The 15,477-nt window shown below is 33.6% G+C and overlaps 1 protein-coding gene across 2 annotated transcripts; it reads left to right on the top strand.

Annotated features, from left to right (window-relative positions):
- The first annotated feature begins 1,250 nt into the window (after nt 1-1,250).
- Nucleotides 1,251-15,142, top strand: LRRTM4 (leucine rich repeat transmembrane neuronal 4). 2 transcript variants are annotated; one of them, XM_059188193.1, is made up of 2 exons: nt 1,251-1,542; nt 3,813-15,142. In XM_059188193.1, the coding sequence occupies exons 1-2, from the start codon at nt 1,536-1,538 to the stop codon at nt 5,363-5,365; spliced, it is 1,560 nt and encodes a 519-aa protein (XP_059044176.1). In that variant the 5' UTR covers nt 1,251-1,535; the 3' UTR covers nt 5,366-15,142. The 2 variants fall into 2 exon arrangements, with proteins under 2 accessions (XP_059044176.1, XP_059044177.1); XM_059188194.1 differs by having other exon boundaries at nt 1,251-1,982.
- The last annotated feature ends 335 nt before the right edge of the window (nt 15,143-15,477 follow it).

The raw sequence follows: 15,477 nt of genomic DNA, 5'->3' as shown, positions 1-15,477 counted from the left end.
GTATATTTGGGGGACATACTATTTCTTTCTCTTCCTTGAAAATCTTAGTAATTAGATAGTTGCTTGTTACTGCCTACTCATGAATCTGAGTCAAATTATTTATGTTATTTATGTAATAAGCCCTCCTTACTAATATTTTGGCACTTATTCTAAAACCAAGAAATATTTCTAAAAATCTTCATTTACACTGATCCATAGAAATTTTAGGTACTTATATAAAATTTATTTTAACTTCTCACACCTGCTAAATTAGATTAGTAATCTTATCCACCATTCTTTCTCTGTATTGCATTGTTTCATTCTTTTGGATTATTCCAAAAATTCTCTGCCAGATGATTATGAAATAAACAATTAAAGAAGAGAAACAAAATTGAAGGTGATGTACCATTTTTTTTTTCAAAGTCCAATGCAACGTGAAGGAAAGTATAGGCTTTTTAAAATACATATTTCAGGTGTTTGATCATTTCTTCCTTTCTAATTTTGAGGATATTTTGCAAATTTTAGATAAATATAATAGCGATATAGAACTCACATGCTTTTGTTTTTCTGGAATTACACATTATAAGTGACTTGCATAAGAAAAATTTGTATTATTAATGTAGATGATTTTGAAATATAATTGTCAATTGACAATTATACTCTGGAATAATACTCTTATTGAAGTAACATTTAGTCTCTCTTAGATAACCACACATTTGGGCAATATAGTATTAAAGATAACTACTTTAAGACTAAGAATGTACACTTTTAGAAAATAATGATCTAGACTGTTCAGTAAGATGTGCAAAATTACAGAATGTATTTAATTATCAAAGTTGGGAATTTAAAAATTAGATCTAAAATTTTTCAAATGACTATCTTCAAAAGTGATCTAATTATATTTTCCCCTTTAGTACAATTGTTTCTCTACGTGGTTTGCTTAACAAAATATAAATAAACTGACAGGAACAAAAATAAAACTCAAATTGTTTCTGTCAAAAAAGGTAATAAGTCTGTGATATATGCAGGGAAAAAAAGCCAAGGCAACTTTTAAAAACTGCTAATTGGATAATATTTAGAGAGCCAGTATTTTACTTAATATTTGATATCACTGAATGGAACTCCTTGTCATGAGGCTTTCATAATATATATATTATTGGAGAGGAAAAAAAAAAAAAAAAGTGATCCTGTGCCTTTAATTTCCCTTTCTGAGAGAGGGAAGGCTGCACACCACTGACAGGCTCACTTGTTCCCGTCTTTAATGTGCAATCTGTTTTCTCCAGCGGAGGGCACTCAGTGTATCACAAACTCAAGCATTAGCACCAACAAGCTCTGAGCATCATCAGTCTCTGGAAAGCCTTCTGAATTAGACAAGGGCTGCCTCTCAGCACAGCTACAAAACACTTTAAACCTGACCAGCTAAATGGATAAACCTAGCCTGCATAGCTTTTAAACTGGGGTCTCATACAGCACAGGAGGCCTACTTGCTTCAAGAACTGAAAATCCAGAGGATGAATTGCTTTATCTGGGAATGGCAAAAGCCAGCACAATAAGGAATGCCAGGTATTCTGAAGATTTTCTTTTCTTTTCTTTCTTTTTCTTTTTCTTTTTTTTTTTACCTCTCTTTTTACAGAGAAGTTGGTTACCTTCGAAATGGGCTGTAGCTTTTTTGCACAGATTGCCAATTACTGCTGATGGGTCTCTGGTGAATTACACAATGGTCCTCAGAGCTTAGAGGCCCTCCCCCTCCCCCCCAACGGCTTCCTTCTCCCTGCCCCCCACCATCCCACCCCATGCTGATTTTTTTTTTCATATATGTATATATATTTTTTGCCTGTCCTCTCCGGGGAAGTTTGTATGGGGCTGCTAGCTCACATGCGGGATCAGAATGGTGTGAATGACAGCCGCACTGTGTCATGAAGGTGGTGGTGGTTTCAGCAAGAGAGACCAAATAAGAAGAAAGCTGAGAGAGGGGGGATCCGTTTTTGGATGACAAAGGATGGGTAAGTGAACTTTTGTTGTTTCCTTCTTACCAAAGCTGATCCTCTTGGCTTCCTATTCTCAGTCGCGGCATTAGCTGATAAAAGACAGGAAAACAGGCAAAAAGCAGCAGCCTCTGAGTTTGCCAGTTGACTCAGTATAGTTGCTATTATATTTTTAGATCGTTTTCCTTTTAGTAGTTTTTTTTTTCATAATACGTAAATGCATAACACGGACTTAAACAGACTCTAGAGAAATATCTTTAAGACTGTCTCTTCTGTATGTGTTTCTACAGCGTGGGAATTGAGCATGAGATAAATATTGTGTTTGCTTCTATTTCTTGATAATATTAACCACGCTTGTATTTCTGGTCGCTGTCAGGAAGATTGTTAACACTTTACTGCTTGTGTGTAGGGGTGGGGTCGTTACTTTACCAGAGGTTGCACAAGGGTTTGTTTTATCTTTAAAGCTGTATCCTGAACACAGCTTCCAAATTTCCAGCAGTCATTTGCCAGTCTTATTTTTTCAAGTGTGACTGGCTTTTTCCCCCCCTTTCTCCTGTCTGGAAGAGCTGGAATGTATTTCAATGAGATTGGAGCTGGCGAGAGGACAGAGAGCAAGATCAGGTTTCAAATTAAAAACTAAACAAAACAAAACAAAAAACTGGTTGAGTAAAAGAAGGAGAGTTTTTTGATTAGAGGTTTGGCTGATTGCCTCTTGGTTAAAATATGAATATTTAAGAGAAATAAATTACACAGAGGGTTTTTTTTCCCCCACCGCTAAGAAATAATAAATCTACTATTGACAGAGGAAAGAAGTCCCTTACCATGCAATGATTTGGAAATGCAGCACAAGTGCCAATACATTACAACTTTGCAGGTTTTCTGAAGTTAATAGAGGTAGGGGAGGAAAAAAAAAAGTCAGTGAGAAATTTGAGCAGGTCCGGATGGAGGGGAGGGGATATAGTAATCTACTGCTTCACTCCTTGTGTACGCCCCAAATTGCAAAAGCAACTATTAAAAAGAACAGCAAAACTAATACTATACAAGATTATTTTGCATTCTATGCAAATACTTAATAAGAATTTGACAATCTTAACTTTGGACTGTTCTGCATTATATCAGTAGTTAGGGTTCTGAGCTGGTATATCCCTGGGCAGGGGAGCCACAGTAGGCAGATCTTCCTGAATGCCGAGAGCATTTATGCTCATTAACACACTGAGAGTACCATGCACTGTTATTAATCTTCATACCCTGCTTCATTGGCTGCCCATACTTGTCCCAATGCCATTTTTTCGAGCTTATGCATTGTTACTCCATTATGCAATAAGGATACAATTTCAGTCAGCGCAAACTTGGGTTACCTTGACAGCTTACTGAAGCTCTTTTGTCAAATCAAAGCTTGTTTGCTCAACTAGGAAAGATGTACAAGTATGGGGTTTTCTAAGTCACATTTTTGCCATTACCAGAAGACTTGGTACTCTTCCCTTTTGATACTGATGTTCAACAGCGTGACTAGCCAAATATTGTTGTTACGACAGTGTTGGCATTAAGTGATAAGACAGGCTGTGTGCTTTTCAGTGTTGATGAACATATGAACTCATGAAACTCGGGAAGGCTTTTCTTTAGTTCACGGCACTGTGGTGATTTGAAAATCAAGGAAGAATGAAGGAAACCTCATGGTAGAAAACATGCAACACTGAAGAAAACAAGACTTCAAATGTTAAATTCATTGTTCTTATATCAACTGTCCCATTACTACACTAGATGAAATGTCCCTGATATCAGTAAGCTGGTGGTGATTTATATTAATAGCTTTACAATGTGCATTTGTCTTCTTTTTTAATATTGTAGGTTTCCGTTTAATTACGCAGCTGAGAGGCATGCGTGTGGTGCTAGTGCTACTTCCTACACTGCTGCTTGTTATGCTCACAGGGGCTCAGAGAGCTTGCCCAAAGAACTGCAGATGTGATGGCAAAATTGTATACTGTGAGTCTCATGCTTTCGCAGATATCCCTGAGAACATTTCTGGAGGGTCACAAGGCTTATCATTAAGGTTCAACAGCATTCAGAAACTCAAATCCAATCAGTTTGCCGGCCTTAACCAGCTTATATGGCTTTATCTTGACCATAATTACATTAGCTCAGTGGATGAAGATGCATTTCAAGGGATCCGTAGACTGAAAGAATTAATTCTAAGCTCCAACAAAATTACCTATCTGCACAATAAAACATTTCACCCAGTTCCCAATCTCCGCAATCTGGATCTTTCCTACAATAAACTTCAGACATTGCAATCGGAACAATTTAAAGGTCTTCGTAAACTCATCATTTTGCACTTGAGATCTAACTCATTAAAGACTGTGCCGATAAGAGTTTTTCAAGACTGTCGAAATCTTGACTTTCTGGATTTGGGTTACAATCGTCTTCGAAGCTTGTCCCGAAATGCTTTTGCTGGCCTCTTGAAGTTGAAGGAGCTCCACTTGGAGCACAATCAGTTTTCCAAGATCAATTTTGCTCATTTTCCACGTCTCTTCAATCTCCGCTCAATTTACTTACAGTGGAACAGGATTCGCTCCATTAGCCAAGGCTTGACATGGACTTGGAGTTCCTTACACAACTTGGATTTATCAGGGAATGACATCCAAGGAATTGAGCCGGGCACATTTAAATGTCTACCCAATTTGCAAAAATTGAATTTGGATTCCAACAAGCTTACCAACATCTCACAGGAAACTGTCAATGCATGGATATCATTAATATCCATCACTTTGTCTGGAAATATGTGGGAATGCAGTAGGAGCATATGTCCTCTGTTTTATTGGCTTAAGAATTTCAAAGGAAATAAGGAAAGCACCATGATATGTGCAGGACCTAAGCATATCCAAGGTGAAAAAGTTAGTGATGCAGTGGAAACATATAATATCTGCTCTGAAGTTCAGGTGGTCAACACAGAAAAGTCACACCTGGTACCCCAAACGCCCCAGAAGCCTCTGATTATCCCTAAACCTACGTTCTCCAAATCTGACCCTACCCAGCCCACCCTTGAAACACCAAGCCCTTCCCCAGGGTTTCAGATTCCTGGCACAGAGCAAGAGTATGAGCATGTTTCATTTCACAAAATTATTGCAGGGAGTGTGGCTCTGTTCCTCTCAGTGGCCATGATCCTCTTGGTGATCTATGTGTCTTGGAAACGCTACCCAGCCAGTATGAAACAACTTCAGCAACACTCTCTTATGAAGAGGCGGCGGAAAAAGACCAGAGAGTCTGAAAGACAAATGAATTCCCCTTTACAGGAGTATTATGTGGACTACAAGCCTACAAACTCTGAGACCATGGATATATCCGTTAATGGATCTGGGCCCTGCACATATACCATCTCTGGCTCCAGGGAATGCGAGGTATGAACCATGATCCTCCTAAAAGCATTTCTACTTCGGGGAAGGAGAGGTAAATGTTTGAAGCTCTAGAGATGTCTCTAATCACTAGAAAGATTAATGACCCTTTTGCTTTTGGGTTTTTGCTCAGTGTGAAAGGTTACTTAATTAAATTACAACCACCAGGAAATTGACTGTTTTTGTTTTTGTTTTTGTTTTTAATGGTTGAAACTTGAAAGAAGCTCATTCAAGGATGAGATTAAGTTGGAATAAAGTACTATGTTAAAACATCTGTTTTTTAACAGTTTGTATACAGGGGTTGGACTTACAAACACACATATACACAAAACTCTTTTCATTCTAAAATTAATGTCTGGTTCTTGTTGTTTGACTTCTGTAATGGAGTAAAGAAGGAGGGACCAGCTTAATTTAAAAACAAAATGATTTTACCAAAATTCCAGGAGGTAATGAAGATTTAAACCAAAGAGCAATTTACCCAAGGGTTGATTTTGTTGTAAATTTTTAGTTATAATTAAAGCATGCAACAGGGATCTCACAAGGATAACTGTTTCTGTGTTACTTGCCATTTAGTTATTATACCAGCATAGAGAATGTCAGAGGCCTACTGTGTAACTGTATTAGGCTTTTAAAGATGTCTTTCTTCCTTCTTTCCTTCCTTCCTTCCTTCTTCCATTGGTTCCTTCCTTCCATTTTTTTTTTTTTTTTTTAATTACTGGACATAGATCACTTTTCATAGGTTTTCTTAAGTGCTAGCTATTTGTATGTAATCAGAATAATACTTAAATTCCATGTTTTGGCTATGTCCCTGGCAACTAAAATCAGGTCATGATATTGTGGATGATTTAGCAATAACGTAATGACAGGCATAACAGGGACTGTTTGTCAATGTTGCTGTCATCCCCGAAAGAAATAATGTGTATTCTTGTTAAACTTATCCAAAACTAAGTGATGCAAATATTTATAAATAAAGAGAGAGAGATTTGAATTCTGGATATCCTCCCTTTCTGTAACATTAGCTTGAAATGAAGGCCTTCCATGTTACATTATTCTCATTTTCATGAGAATGTATTTGGATCCAGTTTCTAATTATTTAATTTTAAAGATCACTTAGAGTATCATGCTTAGGAGTAGAAAATAGCCACAGATTTCCAAACTGTTGATAAGTAGTACTGGATGCAAATTGTTCTTTGTGTGGTAAAGTTGATCAAAAAGTACAAAGACGTGACTGCCAAGGCCTTGTTGCTGGAATAAAGTAATAGAAAGAGAAAGTTCTGGCAGTATGTTGTCTCAATATATGATTTTAGAGGATTAGTTTTTCAAAGGAAAGTTTTCATGAATGTTGAATGAGTATTTTTCCTTTTATTACTAGTTATAGTAGTTGGAAAAAATAATTTGCTCTTTGATAATATATACCCAGTTTTTCTATAGTCCTAAAGGCAGATGCTAATGAAAATGTTTTCAGACAAGGCACTGAGTTTGAAATATTCTCAAACCTAGTAGAATTTGGAATACTGAACTATTCTTTACAGAGTTCATTTTCTCCTTTCTGTGTATAACTGAAAAATAAGAAAAGTAATCCCAAATAATTAATCCCTAAAAGAAACCTGTATGAGCATTTGATCTTAAAAATTAAAGAGAATAAAAGATTTTATATGAAAGTCTTAACAAGTCTTGATGCTTTTATTACAGGTTGATATTTATATACTATACATGAATATTAGTAAAACAAGTTCATCTTGTTTTATTCTAGGTTCTCTTTATATTTTGAGATCCTTTTAAAGGCTAATAATAGAAAAAGAAAATCCAGGTCCATTCATTTTCTCTTGACTTTTATAGTAGAAAAGTGATTTTTATTTAGAATAATCACCAAGAAAGAATAAAGATTCTTAAAGAACTAGGACTTGAGTATAGTGATTCTAAAACTTACAGAGATCTTCAGTTCCAGGGATTATTCTTTCAAATACCCTAGGCTTTACCATGATAGGAACAAAATAAAAGCGTGCTTTATTCCATAAAAGCGTGTTTCAAAACACATGTTGAGACTATATATGTTTTATGGAGGGAAGTTTATATTCATGGAATTGTAGTGGCATTGTTGGAGTTGAATGTGGTGTTAGGATATTAAATAATGAAGAATTTAATTAAATATTGTAATTAAGAGAATTGAAATGGCAGCCTTGCTAAAGTAGATCAAACTCTCCATGCCCTAAAAAGTGAAAAATGACAGGCTATCCATTTAAGACCATTAAGTCAAGGGGTCCAGTGAAGCTAGATTTGAATGATGTTAACTTGTTTTGAAATACAAACATGTAAGAACATTGCAGCAACTGCCCCCCTTTTTTGACAGGATGTTCAATCTATTATAGTTACGGGTGAACAAAGAAATGAGAAAAAGCAAATTCTTAGAAACTGTGATGACAACCATAACTTCTCCTTAGGTCTTTGTCACCACAGAGTAAAAATTCTCCTGTTGAGAAAACTTTTCTATAAAATGAAGCTGAGAGAGGAGTGATTTGTCCAAGTTTATGATTTTTTTTAAGCCTATAGAGGTATGCTGAGTTTTAATCTGGTGTTTTTATAAACCTCACATATCAATAGCTTAGAAAAATAGTCATTAATATATTTATAATATAATTTTATGAGTTAGGGCTTTTTTTTTTTTTTAAATTCAAAACACCAAACTTTACTCAATAAAGCCATAAATATTTAACTAGAAAACTTAGCACTAAATGCTAATTTTCTAAGATAGTGCCTTGAAAAAAAACTACATTAAACTGAAAATTCCACTTATACAACAGTTACATTTAGTTACCATAATCTAAATACAGTTAAAATATTTGTTTTGTCTATTTCATTGAAGAAGAAAATAAAAATATTAAGACCCCTAATTAGAATGGTGCCTGTGAGCTAACACACAAATATAACATTCAATAAGTGAATAACTTTGGCTCTATTCTTTATAAGTTATAATTTTGAAAATTCCACATGCACATTCTATGCTAATACTTTGAAGGAGAATATTATAGTACCGTAGGCAGTAAAAATCTCTTATATCTATAAAAGAAGAACAGAGTAGATAGTTCTGAATAATTAATATGATATATGGCACAATTCTAACAGATATTTACATCTCAATCATCATACCTTGAGTGGAGCAGTGTGCTTGGTTGAACTCATTTAATTTGTCTATCCTCAATATGTGCTCAGAAAGAACTTAAAGCCAAAAGGATACAGCTTTGCCTAAAGCTTAGTAAGTTTTTATTAAGAGAAAATAGCAAAAAATCCCAAAACAAAACAAAAAAGAGAGAGAGAGAGAATTGCAATACATACTTTTGAAAATAGTTTGTGAAATTTTGTGTAGCTTTATCTCGCTAAAAAGTATTACCAGAATTATGAAGTTACTATATTCTGCCTACAAAATTTTACTTTAAACTTACACAGAACAAATTTTGACTACCTGTTTTTCTAGGATATGTTGTATCAACTGAAAATAGCAAGGACCTTTATAAAATTAGTCATTGTGAATATAGGAGAGGAGAGAATACTTTCTCTTGCGAATTAAAAAAAAAAAAAAAAAAGGAACTGGTGAAACCTTAAAATGAATAAATAAATGAAAGAATGAAAGTGGTTTCTAAAGAAATCCTCTACCCAATGGATTTTAAAAGTTAACTAATTGAGATATAAAATTTAGTAATCCCATAATGCTAATAGGGCTACTACCATTAGGAAAATAGGAGTATAGGTGACATTTGATATTTATTTCCCAAATATTTGATATTTTAGTAAACAATTCTTCAAAATCAAGTAAAATATATATGTAATGGTTGTAATTGGGCTGATGTTATTTCTTTCACTGCTGTGCAATAGGTGGTATAGGCCATTTCTAACACTTTATATTTATTGAATATATTATGTCAGATCCTAACTATTGATTTAAGAGGGATTATTAACTTCTTCTTACACTTTAGAAATTGGCATTTTAAAGTATACTAAATGAGGGTGCCTGAGTGGCTCAGTCATTAAGCGTCTGCCTTCAGCTCAGTTCATGCCTGGGATTGAGCCCCACATAGGGCTCCCTGCTCAGTGGGAAGCCTACTTCTCCCTCTCTCACTCCTTGTGCTTGTGTTCCCTCTCTCGCTGTGTCTCTCCCTGTCAGATAAATAAATAAAAATCTTAAAAAAATAAATAAATAAAGTATACTAAATTAATTTCCAAGAACTAAAAAGTGTAATGTGTTCAAAGAGGATTTCTAAGTGAAGTAAGCCCAATATCCTTGAGTTTAACTTATACTTTACCAATACAAAACTATAGAAAATAAACTTCATTTTGGTGGCTTACTACTGCTGTATTATGTCAAAATGTTATAACGGAAACTCTGCTTTGTATATTCACATAACGTATATTTATGTGTGTGTATATGTGTGTGTTTGTATGTATGTATGTGTATGTGTTCATATACACGGAGAGAGAAATATATTTCCATTAAAGTTCCTTTCTGTTTTGGACATTTGAAATATTCGTGAAAGAATCTTGGGTTGTTATCAGAATTTGTTCGTCAGGAAACATACTTCTTAAGAGAAGTAAACCTCTCTAAAAGAGAAGTAAACCTCTCTAAAATTAGTAGTATTTCATATTTAGATAGTCTTAATGTTCTTCTCTTTTTCGAAAAGCAGAATTTAAGCTACACATTGTCATTTTTGGTGTGACTCTGGGCTAGTCACTTCCTTTCTCTGTGATCCATCACTAAATGAGTATATGCAACTAGCACAATATATCCCAACTCCAAGCATCCCTTAGACTAGTAAACTTTGTAAACTCTGCGGTCATTTTCAGGACAAAATGGGCAAGATGGGATATGGAGGAAAAGCTGAGTTATTTATATTCATTGGCAGTGAGAAAGAAAGAACTTGAGTTAATAAAAATTGGCATGCTCAGGTGAGGAACATTATAATTTCTTTATGCTTGAGGGGAAACTTCATAATACACATGCATGTGCGCATATGCATATATGCTAGCACACACAAACACATTTATGTATCTTTTAAATTCTGGCAAGTAACTAGTTACTTTGAGAGCATTTAAAATATGACTGATTTTTTTTTTAAATCTATTGTCTGAATCTGATTCAATTAAAATCTATTTGTGAATAGAGCTTTCATTAGAATATGCAAATGGTAGTGGTGAAGAGTGACAGTTTCCAAGAAAGCCTGACATAGTTAATTTAGGAAAGATCTTAAATTGATGGTAAGGGCTTCAATTACTTTTTTTAGAATAAGTTTACATTAGCATGTCATGGACAAAATTTTACTAAGATTCCAAATTGAAAAGTCTGACTACATTATGGTCTTAGGAATGTACAGCTTTTGACACACCCCAGTGATCTTCATGTAGTTTCAGAATTTTTCTTCTTGAGACTTGTCTGTATTCAATAAAATCTACTCATCCTAGTCTCAGGAATTACATTTATAGATAGCTTTATGCATTGGAAGTTGCTCGGTAATATTAGCATTGGGGACTTGGTGACGCATCAGAATTTTCATGTCTCTAGAGATTCATGAATCACTAAATCAAAGTGAAACACTGGCAACCTGTGTATCATCAGACAGTGGGAGTTTTGAAATATTAGTATGACTTTGGATCAGTGAAAAGCATGAAAGTAATGTTAAATATGTTTTAAAATTAAAATTGCTTTTTATAGTACCAAGAGAAGTATCATTTATCAGGTCAATTTAATAAAATCTTAATATTGTTAAAATGAAAGAGAAATTATGATGGTGTTTTTCTTAGGCGCTCCATAAGCCATTAAAAATTTAGCTGTAAATTAAAGAAAGTTGAGAAAAACCACACTACTTCCTTTGGTATCAAAATCACTAGATTTTTTATAAACTGCTTTAATAAAACTCCTCAATATAAACTCCTCAATATATGCAAGCACTATGGTTCATACTCCTGCTAAATAGTTAAAAAAATAATGCTTTCACTGTCAAGAGAAATTAAGTCTTAAGCAAATGAGGATGTGGATAAATTATTTTTTAAGGGTAAGAGGTTAGACTTTAAGTCAAATCTTATAATACTTGTAAACCTAAGGTTTGGGAGTGAAAGGACCGTAAAACTAATATGCACTAACGAATGGTTAAAGTAATGGTAAGAAAATTTTTTATAAAATCAGAAAAAAAAATCTTGTCCAAAAATTAAGTTTGGCTAAAAGGAACACATTGAACAATAACTGATGCCTGACTAGATAAGTAGTAAACACATGCATAACTAAATAAGATTATGGTATTTAGCATTTTTTGTACAGGCTAATGAGATCTCTATATTTTAATATATAAATGATTTTATTAAATATATACAAAAGTAACTTTGAAATACAATTGCAATTAAGCAACCATGTGCAATTAAAGACCCATATATCCCACATAAATATTTCTAAAATGCTAAGATGTATATTGTATACAGATATTAAAGTAATATAAATTATACTTTTCAGTAGACACTACTTGTCCAATTCACATGTATTACCTCAAAAGAAAATATTTTGGGGAGACATTAAAACCATTTAGACATCATAATTTTGTTTCTTCTGTCATTTATCATGATTGTTTTCTGAATTTTTGGATGTCCATATCACCATCTCTTGGAAAGTTCTATTCTCTCCTTTACTTTAGTCTTTTAAATATTTACTGAATTCTCAGACCTCAGAAGGGTAAAGATATATATAATCATTAAACCTAGCAAGAAGAGTCATCTTTTTCTTTTTTTTTTTAATGTAAATTCTTCTAGTAGAAGAATGTTACATTACACATTTTTGTCACATTGATTTTAAAAGAAAAAATTAAAGAAAATAGCTATAATATTAAAACAAAAATTTCCTGTGTAAATGTATAATTGTCATTTTTACTTAATATTTCAATGGTTGAAATCTTCAGATCCCATTGAGCCTAAAAACTAAAAAAATAATTTTTTTGCAGTATACTTAAATATTCAAAGCAAACAAGCTAAAGTGAATATAGATGATTTGTTTAAGAAAACTGACTCTTTTTTAGGACCTCATAAGCAAATATATACTTCCAAATAGGAATGTGTAGGGTTATGAACTGATTTCACTTTTGGGTCATTTTCAAGGTTAGTGCAAAATTATATAGACATTAATTTTGGAGTAGCAAATTATGAGACAAAGAGGAAAAATACCTGAAGTTATTTTATTTTAGAAAGACAGTTCTATTTAATTCATATTCATGGTATATTTTCATATTAAAGGTTAACAATTTTGTTTCACTGTCTTCTTTTAAGATTAAGTATTATCAGATAAAGCACTGAAATTTCACTGATTTTTAAAAGCAAACAAGAAACAGTCTGAGTTTAAATTCTGAGTTTAAATTGCTTGTTTTTAATTCTTCCCTCCTCTCTCAGGTCACATTTACTGAAGCATTGGTTTTTTCATTTTTTCCTAGTGATCTAATTATTTGCAAGGGTTGGAATTATTAAAAGTTGATTTCTTGTTTCTTTTAAGTAACTCCTATTAAATGTGCTTATGTTCAAACGAAGCCCTGAAAATATTGCCTGTTTCTTTCAGCATAAATTTAATTATTATGCATTTCATTATGAAGGTTTTGATATTTATAATTTTAAATTGACACCAGCATTGTTAAATATTTCTAATAAGACTTAAAAAAGGAATATAAATATAAATTAATTGTGTCTGAGTCTTTTTTAGTATAATCTCCACAGATGAAAAATTGTTATTTTCTTCTGTGTTTATAGGTCTGTAAAAGTAATAGCAGAGAGGTCAGCCTTAAAGTACTTTAGGTTGATGGTCAAACCATAGTATGGACCAAAATTGCATTGGTCCAGTGGTTAGATCAAGGGGTAAAAAGAAGGTCTAAGATATTTGAAACTGACTCACTTTACTTCTGTAATATTGGACAAGTAAATATGTATCTGACCTTTCTTTGATAAAATTTTTCCATCTATTGAACTGGGATAATAACTTTCCAACTAACTTGTTGAAATGATTAATGAGCTACTATTTGAAAACCACTCTGAACTCCTTCATAAAAAGCTTCAGTGTAAATATAAATGATTATTAGCTATAAGCCCTACTGTCTACTGAAAAATGCAAAATACATTGTGGCTGTATTATTTTCATTGTTATTATTAGTTATAATGATGGTTATAATACTCCCTGATGTAGAAACAAGTGTTGTGGTTACATTTTTACTAAAGTGAATAATAAACCTGACCTTTCAGTCCCTTGTCTGAGCTGTAATTTAGTTTGGGTACCAGACACACTAATATATAAATAATACCTCAGGATTGTAAAGTACTCCCTTGGCTGAACATTTTATTCACATTTCAAAGAAGGTAGCATTTACAGTTCTTTTATTAATATTAGCTCTAAGGAAGAAATGGGTTATAGAAACAACTTATAAATTTCCATTCTGATCAAGTATTGCCCTTCAGTTCATTTTCTTAACCAGTGGAGGCAGCTTTAGTTTTCCCCAAAGTGTTTATGCATAACAAGAAGTTAATATGTATTTTTAAGAAGACCTGAAATTTCTCTAGCAAAAATACATAATATTTAATGATTTGATGTATATAAATGTGTATCTTGGTTTAATATAATATGGGCTCTTGTTTTTGCATAAATAATTATATAATTCCTATTTTTGTCCCCATACTTGTAATATATTTTAATGTGAAATACATTTCTTTTGAAGTTTCCCCATGGAATAACACCTCCTGTGATACCATTGTGTGCTGTGAAACAGAGGACACCATTATTGCATGTCCTTAACAAAAACAAATGCCCCACAGACAAAAGACAAAATCTTATCTTCTCTGGAGAAAACAGCATGTTATTTTCATGGTGATTGGAAATGCAGAATTATTCCAAAATGAGGATTCTTCCAGTCATTGAATATGTCTATTCCAGTTATGTATTCTGGAAGTAGGGACATAACGATAGGATACGTCCCTAGGAACGATAGGAACCCACTGGACCCACTAGACCCACTGTGAAACAGATCTGAGCTAAAACTCCATCAATCACCATGAGCCCCTAATCTAACTCTGAGACCACAGTGATGTTTTGGATCTACAGGAATTAGTGTCACTTCCAAGTCAAGTTCCAGTAAGCCCCCAAAACTGATTACACCACTTTGCCCAGTGCATGGTCACTTTGTTAAATAGCTGTTTCTCTCTTTGGGAAAGGCTAGGAGAGAGATTTCGAGTATACATTTTGACAGTGTAGCTTTGTCTTTCTTTCCTCAAGGGGATCTGACCTTTCATTTAAATGTTTCTGGATCTGCAAACTGTCTCAAGTCTGGGAATTGATTATGGGGCCATGGCACTGTTCTTGTGATTCAGGTTATACTTCTGTTCACTTGACCTAGATCTGACCTACTTATACTGATCAAGTAGGAATTGGTACTCAAGTACTTTTTTCCTAGGGACACCATGATCAAGTAGACAACACCACGGGTCCTTTGAGTCCAATTATTTGATTACTACTTTGACTTTACTGTCTCTTATGGTATCTATGCCTATCTTGTCTTTGGCAATTAAGTGCTGACACTAGGCCATTCCAGTGGGGGATCTCATTTTTCCTCTTGAAGTAGGAATGGCAGTTCAGTGGTAGCTATTTCCACTGTGATTTCTGACCTGCAACAAAGAGTGACCACAGAGTCATTAGCCCTGAACTTACTATGCTCAACCTCTTTCCCTTCCCCAGTTGCCAGATAGTCAATCCATTTCATACTCTTGCGATATGGTCTACAGAACTCTAACCAGAATTTTTTTTTTAAATTTTTGAGAAAAACTGCTTAGAGTCTAATCTTGAGATTTGAAAGGTAAAAGAATGTTATTTATAAATATAATATTTAACCTTTTGCAAATCGTAATCTCTTTGACTCTCTGTGTTTCCTCAAATGACTGGATGATAAAAGCTGACTTTAAATCAATATTCCAAATTTATGCTTCTTTAAATTTGGCACAGCATCTTTCTTGAAAATCTATATACAATTCTCCACCAAAACAGGAAGATTGACAGAGATCATTGGCCTATAAAAATAATAGTATCCATTTCTCTTTCTCATTGTGTTTCTTACTGAAAATTTATC

The sequence above is a fragment of the Mustela lutreola genome, chromosome 9 (genome assembly GCF_030435805.1).
Source record: "Mustela lutreola isolate mMusLut2 chromosome 9, mMusLut2.pri, whole genome shotgun sequence".
Taxonomy (NCBI): domain Eukaryota; kingdom Metazoa; phylum Chordata; class Mammalia; order Carnivora; family Mustelidae; genus Mustela; species Mustela lutreola.
Note: the sequence above shows the minus strand (reverse complement) of the source record. Positions and strands in the feature narration are given on the sequence as shown.